Below are 16,120 nucleotides of genomic sequence, written 5' to 3' on the forward strand. Positions count from 1 at the left end.
ATCAAAGGCACAAGATGATGATGGCCATATCATGTCACATATTTTGATTGCATGTGATGTTTATCTTTTATGCATCTTATCTTGCTTTGATTGACGGTAGCATTATAAGATGATTCCTCACTAAATTTCAAGATAAAAGTGTTCTCCCTGAGTATGCACTGTTGCCAAAGTTCGTCGTGCCCAGACACCACGTGATGATCGGGTGTGATAAGCTCTACGTCCATCTACAACGGGTGCAAGCCAGTTTTGCACACGCAGAATACTCAGGTTAAACTTGACGAGCCTAGCATATGCAGATATGGCCTCGGAACACTGAGACCGAAAGGTCGAGCGTGAATCATATAGTAGATATGATCAACATAGTGATGTTCACCATTGAAAGCTACTCCATTTCACGTGATGATCGGTTATGGTTTAGTTGATTTGGATCACGTGATCACTTAGAGGATTAGAGGGATGTCTATCTAAGTGGGAGTTCTTAAGTAATATGATTAATTGAACTTTAATTTATCATGAACTTAGTCCTGGTAGTATTAGCATATCTATGTTGTAGATCAATAGCTCGCGTTGTTGCTTTCATATGTTTATTTTGATATGTTCCTAGAGAAAAATTGTGTTGAAAGATGTTAGTAGCAATTATGCGGGTTGGATCCGTGATCTGAGGTTTATCCTCATTGCTGCACAGAAGAATTATGTCCTTGATGCACCGCTAGGTGACAGACCTATTGCAGGAGCAGATGCAGACGTTATGAACGTTTGGCTAGCTCAATATGATGACTACTTGATAGTTTAGTGCACCATGCTTAACGGCTTAGAATCGGGACTTCAAAGACGTTTTGAACGTCATGGACCATATGAGATGTTCCAGGAGTTGAAGTTAATATTTCAAGCAAATACCCGAGTTGAGAAATATGAAGTCTCCAACAAGTTCTATAGCTAAAAGATGGAGGAGAATCGCTCAAGCAGTGAGCATGTGCTCAGATTGTCTGGGTACTACAATCGCTTGAATCAAGTGGGAGTTAATCTTCCAGATAAAATAGTGATTGACAGAATTCTCTAGTCACCATCACCAAGTTAGTAGAACTTCATGATGAACTATAATATGCAAGGGATGACGAAAGTAATTCCCAAGCTCTTCGTGATGCTGAAATCAACGAAGGTGGAAATCAAGAAAAACATCAAGTGTTGATGGTTAACAAGACCACTAGTTTCAAGTAAAGGGCAAAGGGAAGAAGGGGAACTTCAAGAAGAACGGCAAGCAAGTTGCTGCTCAAGTGAAGAAGCCCAATTCTGGACCTAAGCCTGAGACTGAGTGCTTCTACTGCAAAGGGACTGGTCACTGGAAACAGAACTGCCCCAAGTATTTGGCGGATAAGAAGGATGGCAAAGTGAACAAAAGTATATTTTATATACATGTTATTGATGTGTACTTTACTAGTGTTTATACCAACCCCTCAGTATTTGATACTGGATCAGTTGCTAAGAGTAGTAACTCGAAACAGGAGTTGCAGAATAAGCAGAGACTAGTTAAGGGTGAAGTGACGATGTGTGTTGGAAGTAGTTCCAAGATTGATATGATCATCATCGCACACTCCCCTATACTTTCAGGATTAGTGTTGAACCTAAATAAGTGTTATTTGGTTTTTGCGTTGAGCATGAATATGATTTGATCATGTTTATTGCAATACGGTTATTCATTAAAGTCAGAGAATAATTGTTGTTCTGTTTACATGAATAAAACCTTATATGGTTACACACCCAATGAAAATAGTTCGTTGGATCTCAATCGTGGTGATACACATAATCATAATATTGAAACCAAAAGATGCAAAGTTAATAATGATAGTGCAACTTATTTGTAGCACTGCCGTTTAGGTCATAATGGTGTAAAGCGCATGAAGAAACTCCATGCTGATGGGATTTTGGAATCACTTGATTATGAATCACTTGATGCTTGCGAACCATGCCTTTTGGGCAAGATGACTAAAACGCCGTTCTCCAGAACAATGAAGCAAGCAACAGATTTGTTGGAGATCATACATACTGATGTATGTGGTCCGATGAATATTAAGGCTTGCAGCAGGTATAATTATTTTCTGACCTTCACAGATGATTTGAGCAGATATGGGGATATCTACTTGATGAAACATAAGTCTGAAACATTTGAACAGTTCAAAGAATTTCAGAGTGAAGTGGAAAATCATCGTGACAAGAAAATAAAGTTTCTACGATATGATCGCAGAGGTAAAATATTTGAGTTACGAGTTTGGCCTTCAATTAAAACAATGTGAAATAGTTTCACTACTCACGCCACCTGGAACACCATAGTGTAATGGTGTGTCCGAACGTCATAACCGTACTTTATTAGATATAGTGTGATCTATGATGTCTCTTGCCGATCTACCACTATCGTTTTGGGGTTATGCATTAGAGACAGCTGCATTCACGTTAAATAGGGCACCATCTAAATCCGTTGAGACGACACCGTGTGAACTATGGTTTCGCAAGAAACCTAAGCTGTCGTTCCTTAAAGTTTGGAGTTGCGATGCTTATGTGAAAAAGTTTCATCTCGATAAACTCAAACTCAAATCAGAGAAATATGTCTTCATAGGATACCCAAAGGAGACAGTTGGGTACACCTTCTATCACAGATCCGAAGGCAAGACATTCGTTGCTAAGAATGGATCCTTTCTAGAGAATGAGTTTCTCTCGAAAGAAGTGAGTGGGAGGAAAGTAGAAAACTTGATAAGGTAATTGTACCTTCTCCCTTATTGGAAAATAGTTCATCACAGAAATCTGTTCCTGTGACTACTACACCAATTAGTGAGGAAGCTAATGATGATAATCATGTAACTTCAGATCAAGTTACTACCGAATCTCGTAGGTAAACCAGAGTGAGATCCGCACCAGAGTGGTACGCTAATCCTATTCTGAAGGTCATGTTACTTGACCATGACGAACCTACGAACTATGAGGAAGCGATGATGAGCCCAGATTCCGATAAATGGCTTGAGGCCATGAAATCTGAGATAGAATCCATGTATGAGAACAAAGTGTGGACTTTGGTGGACTTGCCCGAGGATCGGCAAGCCATTGATAATAAATGGATCTTCAAGAGGAAGACGGACACGGATAGTAGTGTTACTATCTACAAAGCTAGAATTGTCGCAAAAGGTTTTCGACAAGTTCAAGGTGTTGACTACGATGAGAGATTCTCACTCGTATCTATGCTCAAGTCTGTCCGAATCAAGTTAGCAATTGCCGCATTTTATGAAATCTGGCAAATGGATAAACAAAACTGCATTCCTTAATGGATTTATTAAAGAAGAGTTGTATGTGAAGCAACAAGATGGTTTTGCCAATCCTAAAGGTGCTAACAAGATATGCAAGCTCCAGTGATCCATTTATGGACTGGTGCAAGCATTTCGGAGTTGGAATATACGCTTTGATAAGTTGATCAAAGCATATAGTTTTATACAGACTTGCGGTGAAGTCTGTATTTACAAGAAAGTGAGTGGGAGCACTACAACATTTCTGATAAGTATATGTGAATGACATATTGTTGATCGGAAATAATGTAGAATTATTCTGCAAAGCATAAAGGAGTGTTTGAAAGGAGTTTTTCAAAGAAAGACCTCGGTGAAGCTGCTTACATATTGAGTATCAAGATCTATAGAGATAGATCAAGACGCTTGATAAGTTTTTTCAATGAGTACATACCTTGACAAGATTTTGAAGTGGTTCAAAATGGAACAGTCAAAGAAAAAGTTTCTTGCCTGTGTTACAAGGTGTGAAGTTGAGTAAGACTCAAAGCCCGACCACGGCAGAAGATAGAAAGAGAATGAAAGTCATTCCCTATGCCTCAGTCATAGGTTCTATAGAGTATGCCATGCTGTGTACCAGATCTATTGTATACCATACACTATGTTAAGAGAGGGAGTACAATAGTGATCTAGGAGTAGATCAATGGACAGCGGTCAAAATTATCCTTACTGGAATAAGGATATGTTTCTCGATTACGGAGGTGACAAAAGGTTCGTCATAAAGGGTTACGTCGATGCAAGTTTTGACACTGATCCAGATGATTCTAAGTCTCAATCTGGATACATATTGAAATTGGGAGCAATTAGCTAGAGTAGCTCCATGCAGAGCATTGTTGACATAGAAATTTGCAAAATACATGCGGATCTGAATGTGACAAACCCGTTGACTAAACTTCTCTCACAAGCAAAACATGATCACTTTTTGGGTCTTAATCACATAGCGATGTGAACTAGATTATTGAATCTAGTAAACCCTTTGGATGTTAGTCACATGGAGATGTGAACCAATCACATAAAGATGTGAACTATTGATGTTAAATCACATGGCGATGTGATCTAGATTATTGACTCTAGTGCAAGTGGGAGACTGAAGGAAATATGCCCTAGAGGCAATAATAAAGTTATTATTTTATTTCCTTATATCATGATAAATGTTTATTATTCATGCTAGAATTGTATTAATCGGAAACATAATACATGTGTGAATACATAGACGAACAGAGTGTCACTAGTATGCCTCTACTTGACTAGCTCGTTAATCAAAGATGGTTAAGTTTCCTAACCATGGACAAAGAGTTGTTGTTTGATTAATGGGATCACATCATTAGTTGAATGATCTGATTGACATGACCCATTCCATTAGCTTAGCACCCGATCGTTTAGTATGTTGCTATTGCTTTCTTCATGACTTATACATGTTCCTATGACTATGAGATTATGCAACTCCCGTTTGCCAGATGAACACTTTGTGTGCTACCAAACGTCACAACGTAACTGGGTGATTATAAAGGAGCTCTACAGGTGTATCAAAAGGTACATGTTGGGTTGGCGTATTTCGAGATTAGGATTTGTCACTCCGAATGTCGGAGAGGTATCTCTGGGCCCTCTCGGTAATGCACAACACTTAAGCCTTGCAAGCGTTGCAACTAATGAGTTAGTTGCGGGATGATGTATTACGGAACGAGTAAAGAGACTTGCCGGTAACGAGATTGAACTAGGTATTGGATACCGACGATCGAATCTCGGGCAAGTAACATACCGATGACAAAGGGAACAACGTATGTAGTTATGCGGTCTGACCGATAAAGATCTTCGTAGAATATGTAGGAGCCAATACGGGCATCCAGGTCCCGCTATTGGTTATTGACCGGAGACGTGTCTCGGTCATGTCTACATTGTTCTCGAACCGTAGGGTCCGCACGCTTAAGGTTTCGATGACAGTTATATTATGAGTTTATGAGTTTTGATGTACCGAAGGAGTTCGGAGTCCCGGATGAGATCGGGGACATGACGAGGAGTCTCGAAATGGTCGAGACGTAAAGATCAATATATTGGATGACTATATTCAGACATCGGAAAGGTTCCGAGTGATTCGGGTATTTTTCGGAGTACCGGAGAGTTACGGGAATTCGCCGAGAGAAGTATTGGGCCTTATTGGGCCATGCGGGAAAGAGAGAGGGGCTGCCTAGGGCAGGCCGCGCGCCCCCCAAGGCCTAGTCCGAATTAGACTAGGGGGAGGGGCTGCGCCCCTTCCTTGTTTCCTGCTCCTACTACATGGAAGGACTCCTAGTTGGACTAGGAAAGGGGGAATCCTACTCCCGGTGGGAGTAGGACTCCCCTAGGGCGCGCCATAGAGAGGGCCGGCCCTCCCCTCCTCCACTCCTTTATATACGGGGGCAGGGGGCACCCCATAGACACACAAGTTGATCTTCGTGATCGTTCCTTAGCCGTGTGCGGTGCCCCCCTCCATGATATTACACCTCGATCATATTGTAGCGGTGCTTAGGCGAAGCCCTGCGACGATTAAACATCAAGATCGTCACCACGCCGTCGTGCTGACGAAACTCCTCCCCGAAGCTTTGCTGGATCGGAGCCCGGGGTGCATCATCGAGCTGTACGTGTGTCTAGAACTCGGAGGTGCCGGAGTAACGGTGCTTGGATCAGTTGGACCGGGAAGACATACGACTACTTCCTCTACGTTGCGTCAACACTTCCGCTTCGGTCTACGAGGGTACGTAGACAACACTCTCCCCTCTCGTTGCTATGCATCACCATGATCTTGCGTGTGCGTAGGAAATTTTTGAAATTACTACGTTCCCCAACATCTCCGACCTATCCGATCCACTCACACACACACTCACTCGATCTCCCCGTCACCCCCCAACGCCGGTCCTCCCCCGTCGCCCCTCCTCTGATCTGCGCCGCCGCCACCTCCTCCTCCTCGCTGGAGTCGGTACCAGCCTCCTCCTCCGTCCTCCCTCTAGTCGTCGCTGGCCGGCCCCTCCTCGCTCCGCCTTCCTTCTCCGTCCTCCCTCCACTCGCTGCCGGCTGGCCCCTCCTCGCTCCGTCTTCCTCCTCCATCCTACTCTCTTCTCCCTCCTCGAGTCGCCCCTCCTTCTCCCTCCTCCCTCCTCCATCCACAACCCCTCCTCCCTGCTACATTTTAATTTAGTAGGCTAGTTGATTTAGAACATTTTAATTTAGTTGATTTAGTATGTAGTTGATTTACTTGATTTAGAACATCTTGATTTAGTTGATTTAGTAGGCTAGTTGATTTAGTTGATTTAGAACATTTTGATTTAGTTGATTTAGTATGCTAGTGGATTTAGTAGGCTAGTTGATTTAGTTGATTTAGTATGCACCATTTTATTGTTATTTTTTGTACATGGATAGCTAGATGCTTTTGTTTTTTTGTAATAAGTTATTTTTTTGGCAAAATGTAGGTGCCAATTTAGTTAAATTTGCCACTTGTTTTTTTAATCAATTATCTTAGGCAATAGGGGCCAGATGAGATGAAATGTCTTGGTAGTTGGTACCCTTATTTGGTAGATATTTGTGAAAAGTTTTTTCGGCAATAGGTGCCACCGAAATGCTTTGTCCATAAAATTGCTTTTCGTGGAAGAACCAAAAATATCACATGCTACTGTTTTTCTTTCCTGTGAAGTGAATCGTTAATCCTTTGCTCATATTGCTTTAGGAAAATGGCGCCACCACCACCACCACTATGTCGACTGTGCAAGTCAAGGTGCACCAGTAGCCTTGCAACTGGCAAGCTGTTCGGCATCTACTTCCAGCCGAGTTTTCGTCATGCAGCGGTAAGGGAATTAGATGAAATGTAACAACTATTTTATTTTTAGTGTTGGCATTATTGCATTGTGTCATTTTGCTTTTTTTACACAGATCGTCCCATGCAATGTGAGGTTGAAATTCAACAAGCTGACAGGAGACACTGTGACATTTGAGGTTCCTGGGGGGCTGTACACTATGGAGGTCGAGAAAGGATGCAATATGTCGCAGATTGGAGGAGATGGATGGGCCCGTTTCCTTGCCCACATGCGTCTTACTGGTGGTGAGTTGATCAGGTTCTCCTTCAGAGCAGAAAGACCCAAGCTGGCCGTCATTTATCTCAACTTGGTGGAAGATGACGAAGATGATGAAGATGATGAAGATGATGAAGATAATGAGGACCCACTCGATGAAGATGATGAGAACCCATTTCATGAAGCCATCATAGCTCAAAGAATGAGGCTGAGCGAGGAGGAGGTGTGAAACCTATGGGACATAATTCCGCCACGTGATGACTTTGTCGGGGTGCCATTCGTGACCCGCCTGACAAGTACTATGGTCGATCGGCATGAAATGGTATGTTATACGTACTGCCTGTAGTAATTTGATGATATATATATGCTTTATTGTTATACTTACAAATGCAAATTATTCGATGATATGCTTAGTGAATCCGATGATATGCTTAGTGTAGAGTCCAATGATATGCTTTGTGGAATCTAGTCGATGGTATGCTTTAGTGTAGAGTCTGATCACATGCTCTTATTAGTGTAGAATCCAATGAACTATTAATAGTGTAGATAATCCATATATACTTATTAGTAGAATTCATGATTAGTTAGAACAAATGCGTAGTACTGTGTCTTTTGATAGTTTAGAAATCTAGACTTAATAGAAATATATTTGCAAGAGTATGTGCGATGCTATTTATTAATTGATATGTTTTTATTATTCAGAAATTGTCAAAGAACCTATTTGTGAGTTGTGGTATCGAGCCTAATGAAGAAGGCTCAGCTGGACTATGCCTTACCGCAAGGGGCTCCGTCACCACCTATACTTACCGCATGGACACAGACGGTCACACACACTTAAGCTCAGTTGGGTGGAAGAGATTCCTCGTTGGCAAGAATCTTCGTGTTGGACAGGCCATCCTAATTACTATCAGGAACACCCACCGACCAGGCTTGAGGATGATGATCGTCATCGATATCATCTAGAACTACATGTGTGTGTGTGTGGCTATATCATCTAGAACTACATATGATGATCGTCGTCGATATCATGTAGAACTACATATGATGATCGTCGTCGATATTATCTAGAACTACATATGATGATCGTCGTCGATATCACCTTGTACTGCTTGAGGATGCATGTTGAGTATATATGAAATTATTATCTAGTACTCCCTCGGTTCCAAATTACTCGTCGTGGTTTTAGTTCAAATTTGAACTAAAACCACGACGAGTAATTTGGAACCGAGGGAGTACTACCTAGTACCTATAATGCTTTATGAAATTGATATCTAGTAGTACCTAGTATCTGGAAATTGCTGTTTATTGAAGCTGAAACGGGGTAGGAAGCCGGGGGGAATGATGAAAGATATAGCAGTAGCGCGGGGCAAGGAAATCACTACAGCTAATTAATAGTAGCGCGTTCCGAAAACGCGCTGCTGATACAATCCAGAGCAGTAGCGCGTGTACAGACTGTGCTACTACTAACAGTTAGCTGTAGCGCCTTATTGGTAGCGCGGCTGCCCGCGCTGCTAATAGCCCCAAAACTCGCGCTACTACTAGGGATTTTCCCTAGTAGTGATCCGTTGGCTAGTAAGAACAATGTTGGTGAGGGTAAGTTGTCCTCCATATGACAAAAGCTTAGACTTCCAACTGTGAGCTTCTTTTTGAAACGGTATTTGATTATTTTTCATTATTTGTTGGTGATCTTGCAGTGATGAATGAGAATTCCAAGTTATGTAAATGGAAGGGAGCCCAACTCACAACCAAACAATTAGCTATACTGACTCTCTTCCTATTTGGAATTACCAAAATAGAAGAGCTAACATTTGCGGAAACTAACTTTCAGACCCTAAAGTGTCCGAGAAGACAAATGATTAACTTCATATTAACCATCTTTTGAAGGTCATGTTCCGTAAAAATGACCGCGTGTCATCCACATACTACAGGATAGACGCAACTTCGTCAACAGATGAGGAATAAGGCCCCCAACCTGATCCTCCTCCTTAGCACTTGCTATGAGAATGACCAACATATCCACCATGATAATTAAACATGATTGGGGACATGGGGTCACCTTGCCTTGGTCACTTTAGGCATTCCCTCCGTGTGGAAGGATATATAGTCGGTGCAAAAGAACGTGTACATGCATTGATTCACCCAGTACCTTCCAATGCAGATTCCCTCTTAATAGTATGGAATTCCTATGACCAAAGAAATAAACATGTCGGAACCACTGTCTTCGATCTTTTCCATCCGAAGGGAATGCCTAACCTTCTTGTACCAAACAAGATGAACCTGCGTAACTTGACACATGATTAGTCCGCAAAGTAGATTGTCATCATCACCAAAATACTAAGGCAGAAATTCCCTAACAATCTCCCCTTTTTTGGTGGATGATGACAACCACACGATTTGCAATGGAGGTCTAAAAATGTAGACACGCTCCCCCTAGACGTGTGCACTATTTTGATTTGCCTTTGGAATGCAAAGTGCTCACATGAGGATCAACACTCCCCCTAGATTTTATGGACCAACCAATGAAAGCAAAAGTTAGGAAATAGACAATAAGTACGCATTTGCAAGAGTATGAAGTAGAGCATATAGTAAGGGCAACAATAATAAACAAGCTCTACAAACATAAGAGACAAGATATAAAATATTGAGAATAGATAGATTGGGATCGCATGTCTCACACCATGCACAAGGTCTCGACACACAACAAGTTCACAAACCAACTCAAAGAAAATAAACACACCCATGCAAATACCGAGACCTAATAGAACACTCTCCCCTTTGGCATCAAGACACCAAAAAGGAAAAGAGCGATGCTAATGCCCCAGAGCTCACTTGTCCATCTCTGACTCCTTGGTCTCCTCTGGATCATCATTTGGATCTCCACCATCAGACTCCTCATCCTCCTCCATGATATCATCATCCCCAACAGCAGCAGAGGTAGACATGGCAGGTGGGACAGAGGCCTCATCATTAGCCCAAGTGTTGTTCTCAAAGATCCAACGATCCTCAGGGATGATGCTCTTCTCAGTGCCACTATCAACCTGAATGTTGAGGTGCCTCATTGTCTGAATTTATCTGCGTTTGGCGAGCTTTTCATTGACATGAGCTTCATAAAGCTTCTTCTGAGCCTGCAAGCAAAAAGTCTTCTTCACCTTGGCAGTTAGTTTAGCAACCCAAGAGGGCCTGGCCCCAGTCTGGAACACAAAGTCCTCATCACTAGAAGTGGCATACACATCCTCGGGATCATCAGCCGGATAGCGAGGCTCCGCACGTTTCTTCCTTTTTAGCTGCTTGACCTCATGCATAGTGAGGTTGTCTAGAGAAGACAGAGACTCTCCTGGCGTGCGAACTGCCCATACAGAGTTCAGGAAGCACATGAAAAATGTAGCATATATGGGTACCTTCTGGTAAATGACCATGCTGTACATCTCCTCCCACAACCACTTGGACACATCAAAGGTAGCACCAGAACCCACTTTGGTCTTCATATCCACCAACAAATCAACCAGATATCCATAGATCTCATCCTGATTTTCAACCTTGAGCAGAAGCACATTGCGGAACACACGATGCATGATATTATATACCTTCTCAAGATCCTTGGGCTCACCAATGACTCCACATTCTCAGATGTACAAGAGAGCAAGTTTCTCCTTGTTCATGGATGTAGCACGGTCATGAGGACGAATGCCACCATCCCCAGAGAGACCGGTATCATCATATCCGGGAAGGGCAATGATAGCCATGGATGAACTCCACCATAGGGAAACATGCCAAATTTTGGTAGTCCAATGGCATGTTTAGTTAGTAGTGATGGAGTCGCCGGGCGACGTGTGTGCATCGATGTAGTTGCATGAGTTTGTATGGATTTAACATATGATAATTAAGATGTCCGGATGTGAATTACATTATTTGAAGGGTCCCGGGTTAGTATCCGCAGACACGTCCGGACGCGTTCGCGGACGTTTGAGGGGCTGATTTTGTCAAGTCTGACTGTAGATACTCTTAGTAGCGTACAGGGTGTCTGCTACTATAGAGCTTTTTTGCCCGTTAGTGGAAACTGTTTTTGTAGTAGTGAATTGATGGCCCACTCGCATAGTTCTCCAGAAAAACAAGGTTGAAAAGATGCGTCCGCGAACATTTGAGGGGCTGATTTTGTCAAATCCGGCTGTAAATGCTCTGTAGCGTACAGGGTGTCTGCTACTATAGAGCTTGTTTGCCCGTTAGTGGAAACTGTTTTTGTAGTAGTGAATTGATGGCCCACTCACATGGTTCTCCAGAAAAATAAGGTTGAAAACTATGATTTGAGCTCATCTAACTAACCCATTCTCTGACATGGATTGTCATGCTCGACCAGTGCCGTTTTCATGCTAACTACTCCTTCCGTTTCTTTTGACGTAAACTATGATTTCCTCCACTTCCGTTTTCACGAACGAGCGATTGTGGAGTGGATGTGTGATTTGGGGTATACCTTATCCACTCCCTCCTCGATTTCTTTTGCACGCTTCAGCGGTGCCGACAGAACCACGGGCCACACCACATGGGCTTATCACTCTTGATGTGTAGTATATAGTACTAATATACTCCTGTTTGTATTAGACGTACTAATTAGATCGTACTCCAAGTTTGTATTTTCCTAGCTGGAGATCTATATGGTGTTGGAAATCTATATCGTAGACCTTACATCCATTTATATCTGTAATATGACATGTTTATTAATATTTGTTTTAGTATATTATAACATGTTATTTGGTACAACAATTTTATTTTGCATTTAAAAAATATTTTTTCATGCAATATCCTCTCATTAATATGAGATAAAAAGGCCAAATAAAATATATGATTATCTTGAATTATATTTGTGCAATCACACAGTAATGGCATTTCTACTGTATATTACAGTTTGCCTATTACTTAGAGACATTTTTTATGTCTCCATAGTGCTCTTCCAAATATATCAAAATTCGATGATATACACATATATGGCTTACAAATTATAAGTGTTCCTCTAGAACATATTTGTTGTTTACCAAAATAAATTTTACTATCAAGTAAAATTAATTAAATGCATGATCATACATGCAGGAAATATGGCTGACATCAATAAGAAAGAATTCCAAGAACTACAAATAGATGGAAGTAACTATCTATCATGGGCCATGGATATGAAAATATTCTTAAGTGGACGTAGCCTCGGTCCTTGCATTGTCGCACCCCTCGAAAATGCTCCAGAAATACCTCAAGTGGTAAAGTATGCAGCATTGCACTACATAAGGCACCATCTCCATCCTGATTTAAAAACTGAATATTTGATGGAGGAGGATCCCTTAGCTTTATGGAACTCCCTCAAGGAGAGATATGACCAACAAAGAGCAGTAATGTTGCCAGAAGCCCAAAGAGAATGGTCTCTTATAAGGTTTCAGGACTTTAAGTCTGTTGCTGCATATAATTCTGCCGTGCATAAAATTAACTCCAAACTAAGATTTTGCAATCAACAAGTTTCAGATGCAGACTTAATAGAGAAAACTTTATGCACTTTCCATCCCTCGATGAGGATATTGCAACAGAAGTATCGTCAACAAAAATACACAAAGTATTCTGAGCTCATATACACATTACTTCAGGCCGAGAAGCATGATGAACTTCTCATGAAGAATCACAATGCTCGCCCAACGGGTGCCATGCCTATCCCCGAAGCACATGCTAATGCTCATTCTACTAGTAAATTTGGAAACCGTAAAAGGAACTTCCAGAAATTCAAGGGAAAATGGAAAAAGAACAATGGTCAAAAGACCAACGGTCAAACTAAGGGGAAAGGTCATTTCAAGAAAAATGATCAAAATGACAACTCTCAAACTTGTCAAAGGTGTGGATGCATGAATCATCGTACTAATCAATGCCGAATTCCCAAGCACCTTGTGGATCTATACATGAAGTATGGAGGAAAAGGCAAACAAGTTCATGGAAATAAAGCTGAAGCTCACTTCAACGCCATTCAAGATAACCCTCAAGCTGGTCCTTCTCAAAGCGCTATTCAAGTATACAAGCCAAAGGAAGATCTCATCCTCGATGAAGACATGCTTGTGGATTACACCCGAGATGTTTTTGGAGACCTCAGTTAATCTCCATAAACAAATTGATGTCACTTAGCTATTTAAATACTACAAGACGTTATATATTATATAACAATAAGTAGAATAAAGTCTTTCAGACTATGTATATTGCATTATGTGAATCAGACATAATATTGTAGTGAATTTATATTTGAGATTGTAATATAAATATTATGTATGTAATTTAATGAATATATGAATAAAAATAAATTTATTCTAAAATATTCCTTTTCTATCTATAGAATTTTAACGGGAACAATCCGATGGAAGAAGAGTTATGTTTAGTGGATAGTGCTACCACTAACACAATTCTAAGGGAAGCAAAATATTTTCAAACTCTTACTAAGAGAAAGGAAAATGTTATGACCATAACAGGAAGTAACAAAGCAATTATTGGTTCAGGAAGAGCCACATTCACACTCCCTATGGGTACTACTATCGTAATTCAGAATGCACTCTTGTATCCTGAATCTACACGTACTCTTATAAGTTTCAAAGATATCCGATCTAACAATTTCCATCTAAAAACAATAGAGGTGGATAACAAAGAATATTTGCTTTTAACAAAAAGCAACGGATATGAGGAACAAACTCTTGAAAAATTCCCTTCATTTTCATCCGGATTATACTTTACATACATAAAACCCGTACCTTATGTTGCATACAAAATAATTTTTCAAAATCTTGATAAATTCAAGACTTGGCATGATCGCCTTGGTCATCCTGGAATAGGTATGATGAGAAAAATTATAAGTAATTCTGTTGGTCATAATTTACCAATTAAAAGATTTCCCAAATCATCAGATTTTGTATGCACTGCCTGTGCTACCGGGAAATTAATTATTAAGCCATCTTATCTTAAAGTTAAAAATGAGTCGCTTAATTTTCTTGAAAGAATTCAAGGAGATATATGTGGTCCAATTCAACCTCTATCCAGACCATTTAGGTACTTCATGGTGCTCATCGATGCATCTACTAGATGGTCACATGTGTGTCTATTATCCACACGTAACCATGCCTTTGCCAAATTAATTGCTCAAATTATCAAATTGAGAGCAAATCATCCTGAACACAGGATAAAAACAATAAGAATGGACAATGCTGCTGAATTTAGTTCACGCGCATTTAATGATTATTGTATGGCTTTAGGAATCCATCTTGAACATTCAGTACCCTATGTGCATACTCAAAATGGAATGGCTGAATCTTTAATCAAAAGAGTAAAATTAATTGCTAGACCACTATTACAGAATTGCAATTTACCAACCTCTTGTTGGGGACATGCGGTTTTACACGCCGCAGATCTGATGCAAGTTAGACCAACTGCATATCATGAAACTTCCCCATTTCAAATAGTACATGGCAATCAGCCAAGTATTTCCCATCTGCGAAAATTCGGTTGCGCTGTATATGTACCGATATCACCACCGCAGCGTACCTCTACGGGACCCCATAGAAAATTAGGAATCTATGTGGGATATAATTCTCCGTCAATTATAAAATATTTAGAACCCCTAACAGGGGACCTGTTCACAGCCCGGTACGCTGACTCAATTTTTGATGAGGACCATTTCCCGGCATTAGGGGGAGAAACAAACCACAAAAAATGCCAGGAAATAGATTGGAATGTAACAGGCATTCAGTCCTTAGATCCACGTACTAAAGAATCTGAATCTGAAGTTCAGAAAATTATAGATTTGCAACACTTTGCAAATAACCTGCCAGACGCATTTACTGATCACAAAGGTGTCAGTAAATCTTATATCCCCGCAGTTAATGCACCAGAAAGAGTAGAGGTACCAAATAAAACTACTCAACTCCCAATTACAAATAAAAGGGGGAGAAATCTAGTCACAGCGGAAAAGGCTTCTCTAAAGCCTCCGCGGAAACAAATAAAATCAAAATCTATGACAGTAAATGCAAATCAACCTCAAGTTGACGGACACCAAATTGATGTTCATCATCAAGAACCCAACATAAATGTGCACACAAATTATAATGTTGGGATATCGAAACAATCAGCCTCCGTTTCTATGGGAAATCATACGGAGCCTGAAGAAATTAATGAAATATCCATAAATTATATTGATTCAGGAGAAACATACAATAGAAGCACTATAGTTGTCGACACAGATTTCTCCTCGACAATTGCTGAAACCCTTCAACTGGATCCAGAGCCAAAATCTATGAAAGAGTGCCTCAAGCGCTCGGATTTGCCTAAATGGAAGGAAGCAATTGAGGCAGAATTACACTCGCTTAACAAAAGAGAGGTATTTTCTAAAATAATGCCTACTCCTCATAAAGTCTTCCCTGTGGGAGCTAAATGGGTTTTTGTTCGAAAAAGGAACGAAAACAATGAGGTGGTGAGATATAAAGTGAGACTAGTAGCTCAAGGGTTTACGCAGAGACCCGGTATCGAGTACGACGATACATATTCTCCTGTAATGAATGAAATTACATTTCGATACTTAATATCTTTGGCAGTACAAATGAATCTACCTATGCAGTTAATGGATGTAGTGACTGCTTATCTATATGGGTCACTCGATGCGGAAATTTATATGAAAGTTCCTGATGGACTTAAAATTCCGAATCCAAATATAAATCGAAACATGTATTGTGTAAAACTACAAAAGTCACTCTATGG

The 16,120-nt window shown here is 40.7% G+C and overlaps 1 protein-coding gene across 1 annotated transcript; it reads left to right on the plus strand.

Annotated features, from left to right (window-relative positions):
- The first annotated feature begins 11,795 nt into the window (after positions 1–11,795).
- LOC147992944 (uncharacterized) lies at positions 11,796–13,623 on the plus strand. Its single transcript, XM_087541964.1, has one exon. It carries the CDS (start codon positions 12,430–12,432, stop codon positions 13,480–13,482), a length of 1,053 nt encoding a protein of 350 aa, XP_087398090.1. The 5' UTR covers positions 11,796–12,429; the 3' UTR covers positions 13,483–13,623.
- Positions 13,624–16,120: the final 2,497 nt, after the last annotated feature.

The sequence above is a fragment of the Triticum urartu genome, chromosome 1A (genome assembly GCF_056163025.1).
Source record: "Triticum urartu cultivar PI428250 chromosome 1A, HENAU_Tu73, whole genome shotgun sequence".
In the NCBI taxonomy this organism is placed as follows: Eukaryota; Viridiplantae; Streptophyta; class Magnoliopsida; order Poales; family Poaceae; genus Triticum; species Triticum urartu.

Excerpts from the sequence above, each read along its gene's own strand:
- LOC147992944 (XM_087541964.1), top strand. The coding sequence starts at position 12,430 with ATGATCATACATGCAGGAAATATGGCTGACATCAATAAGAAAGAATTC.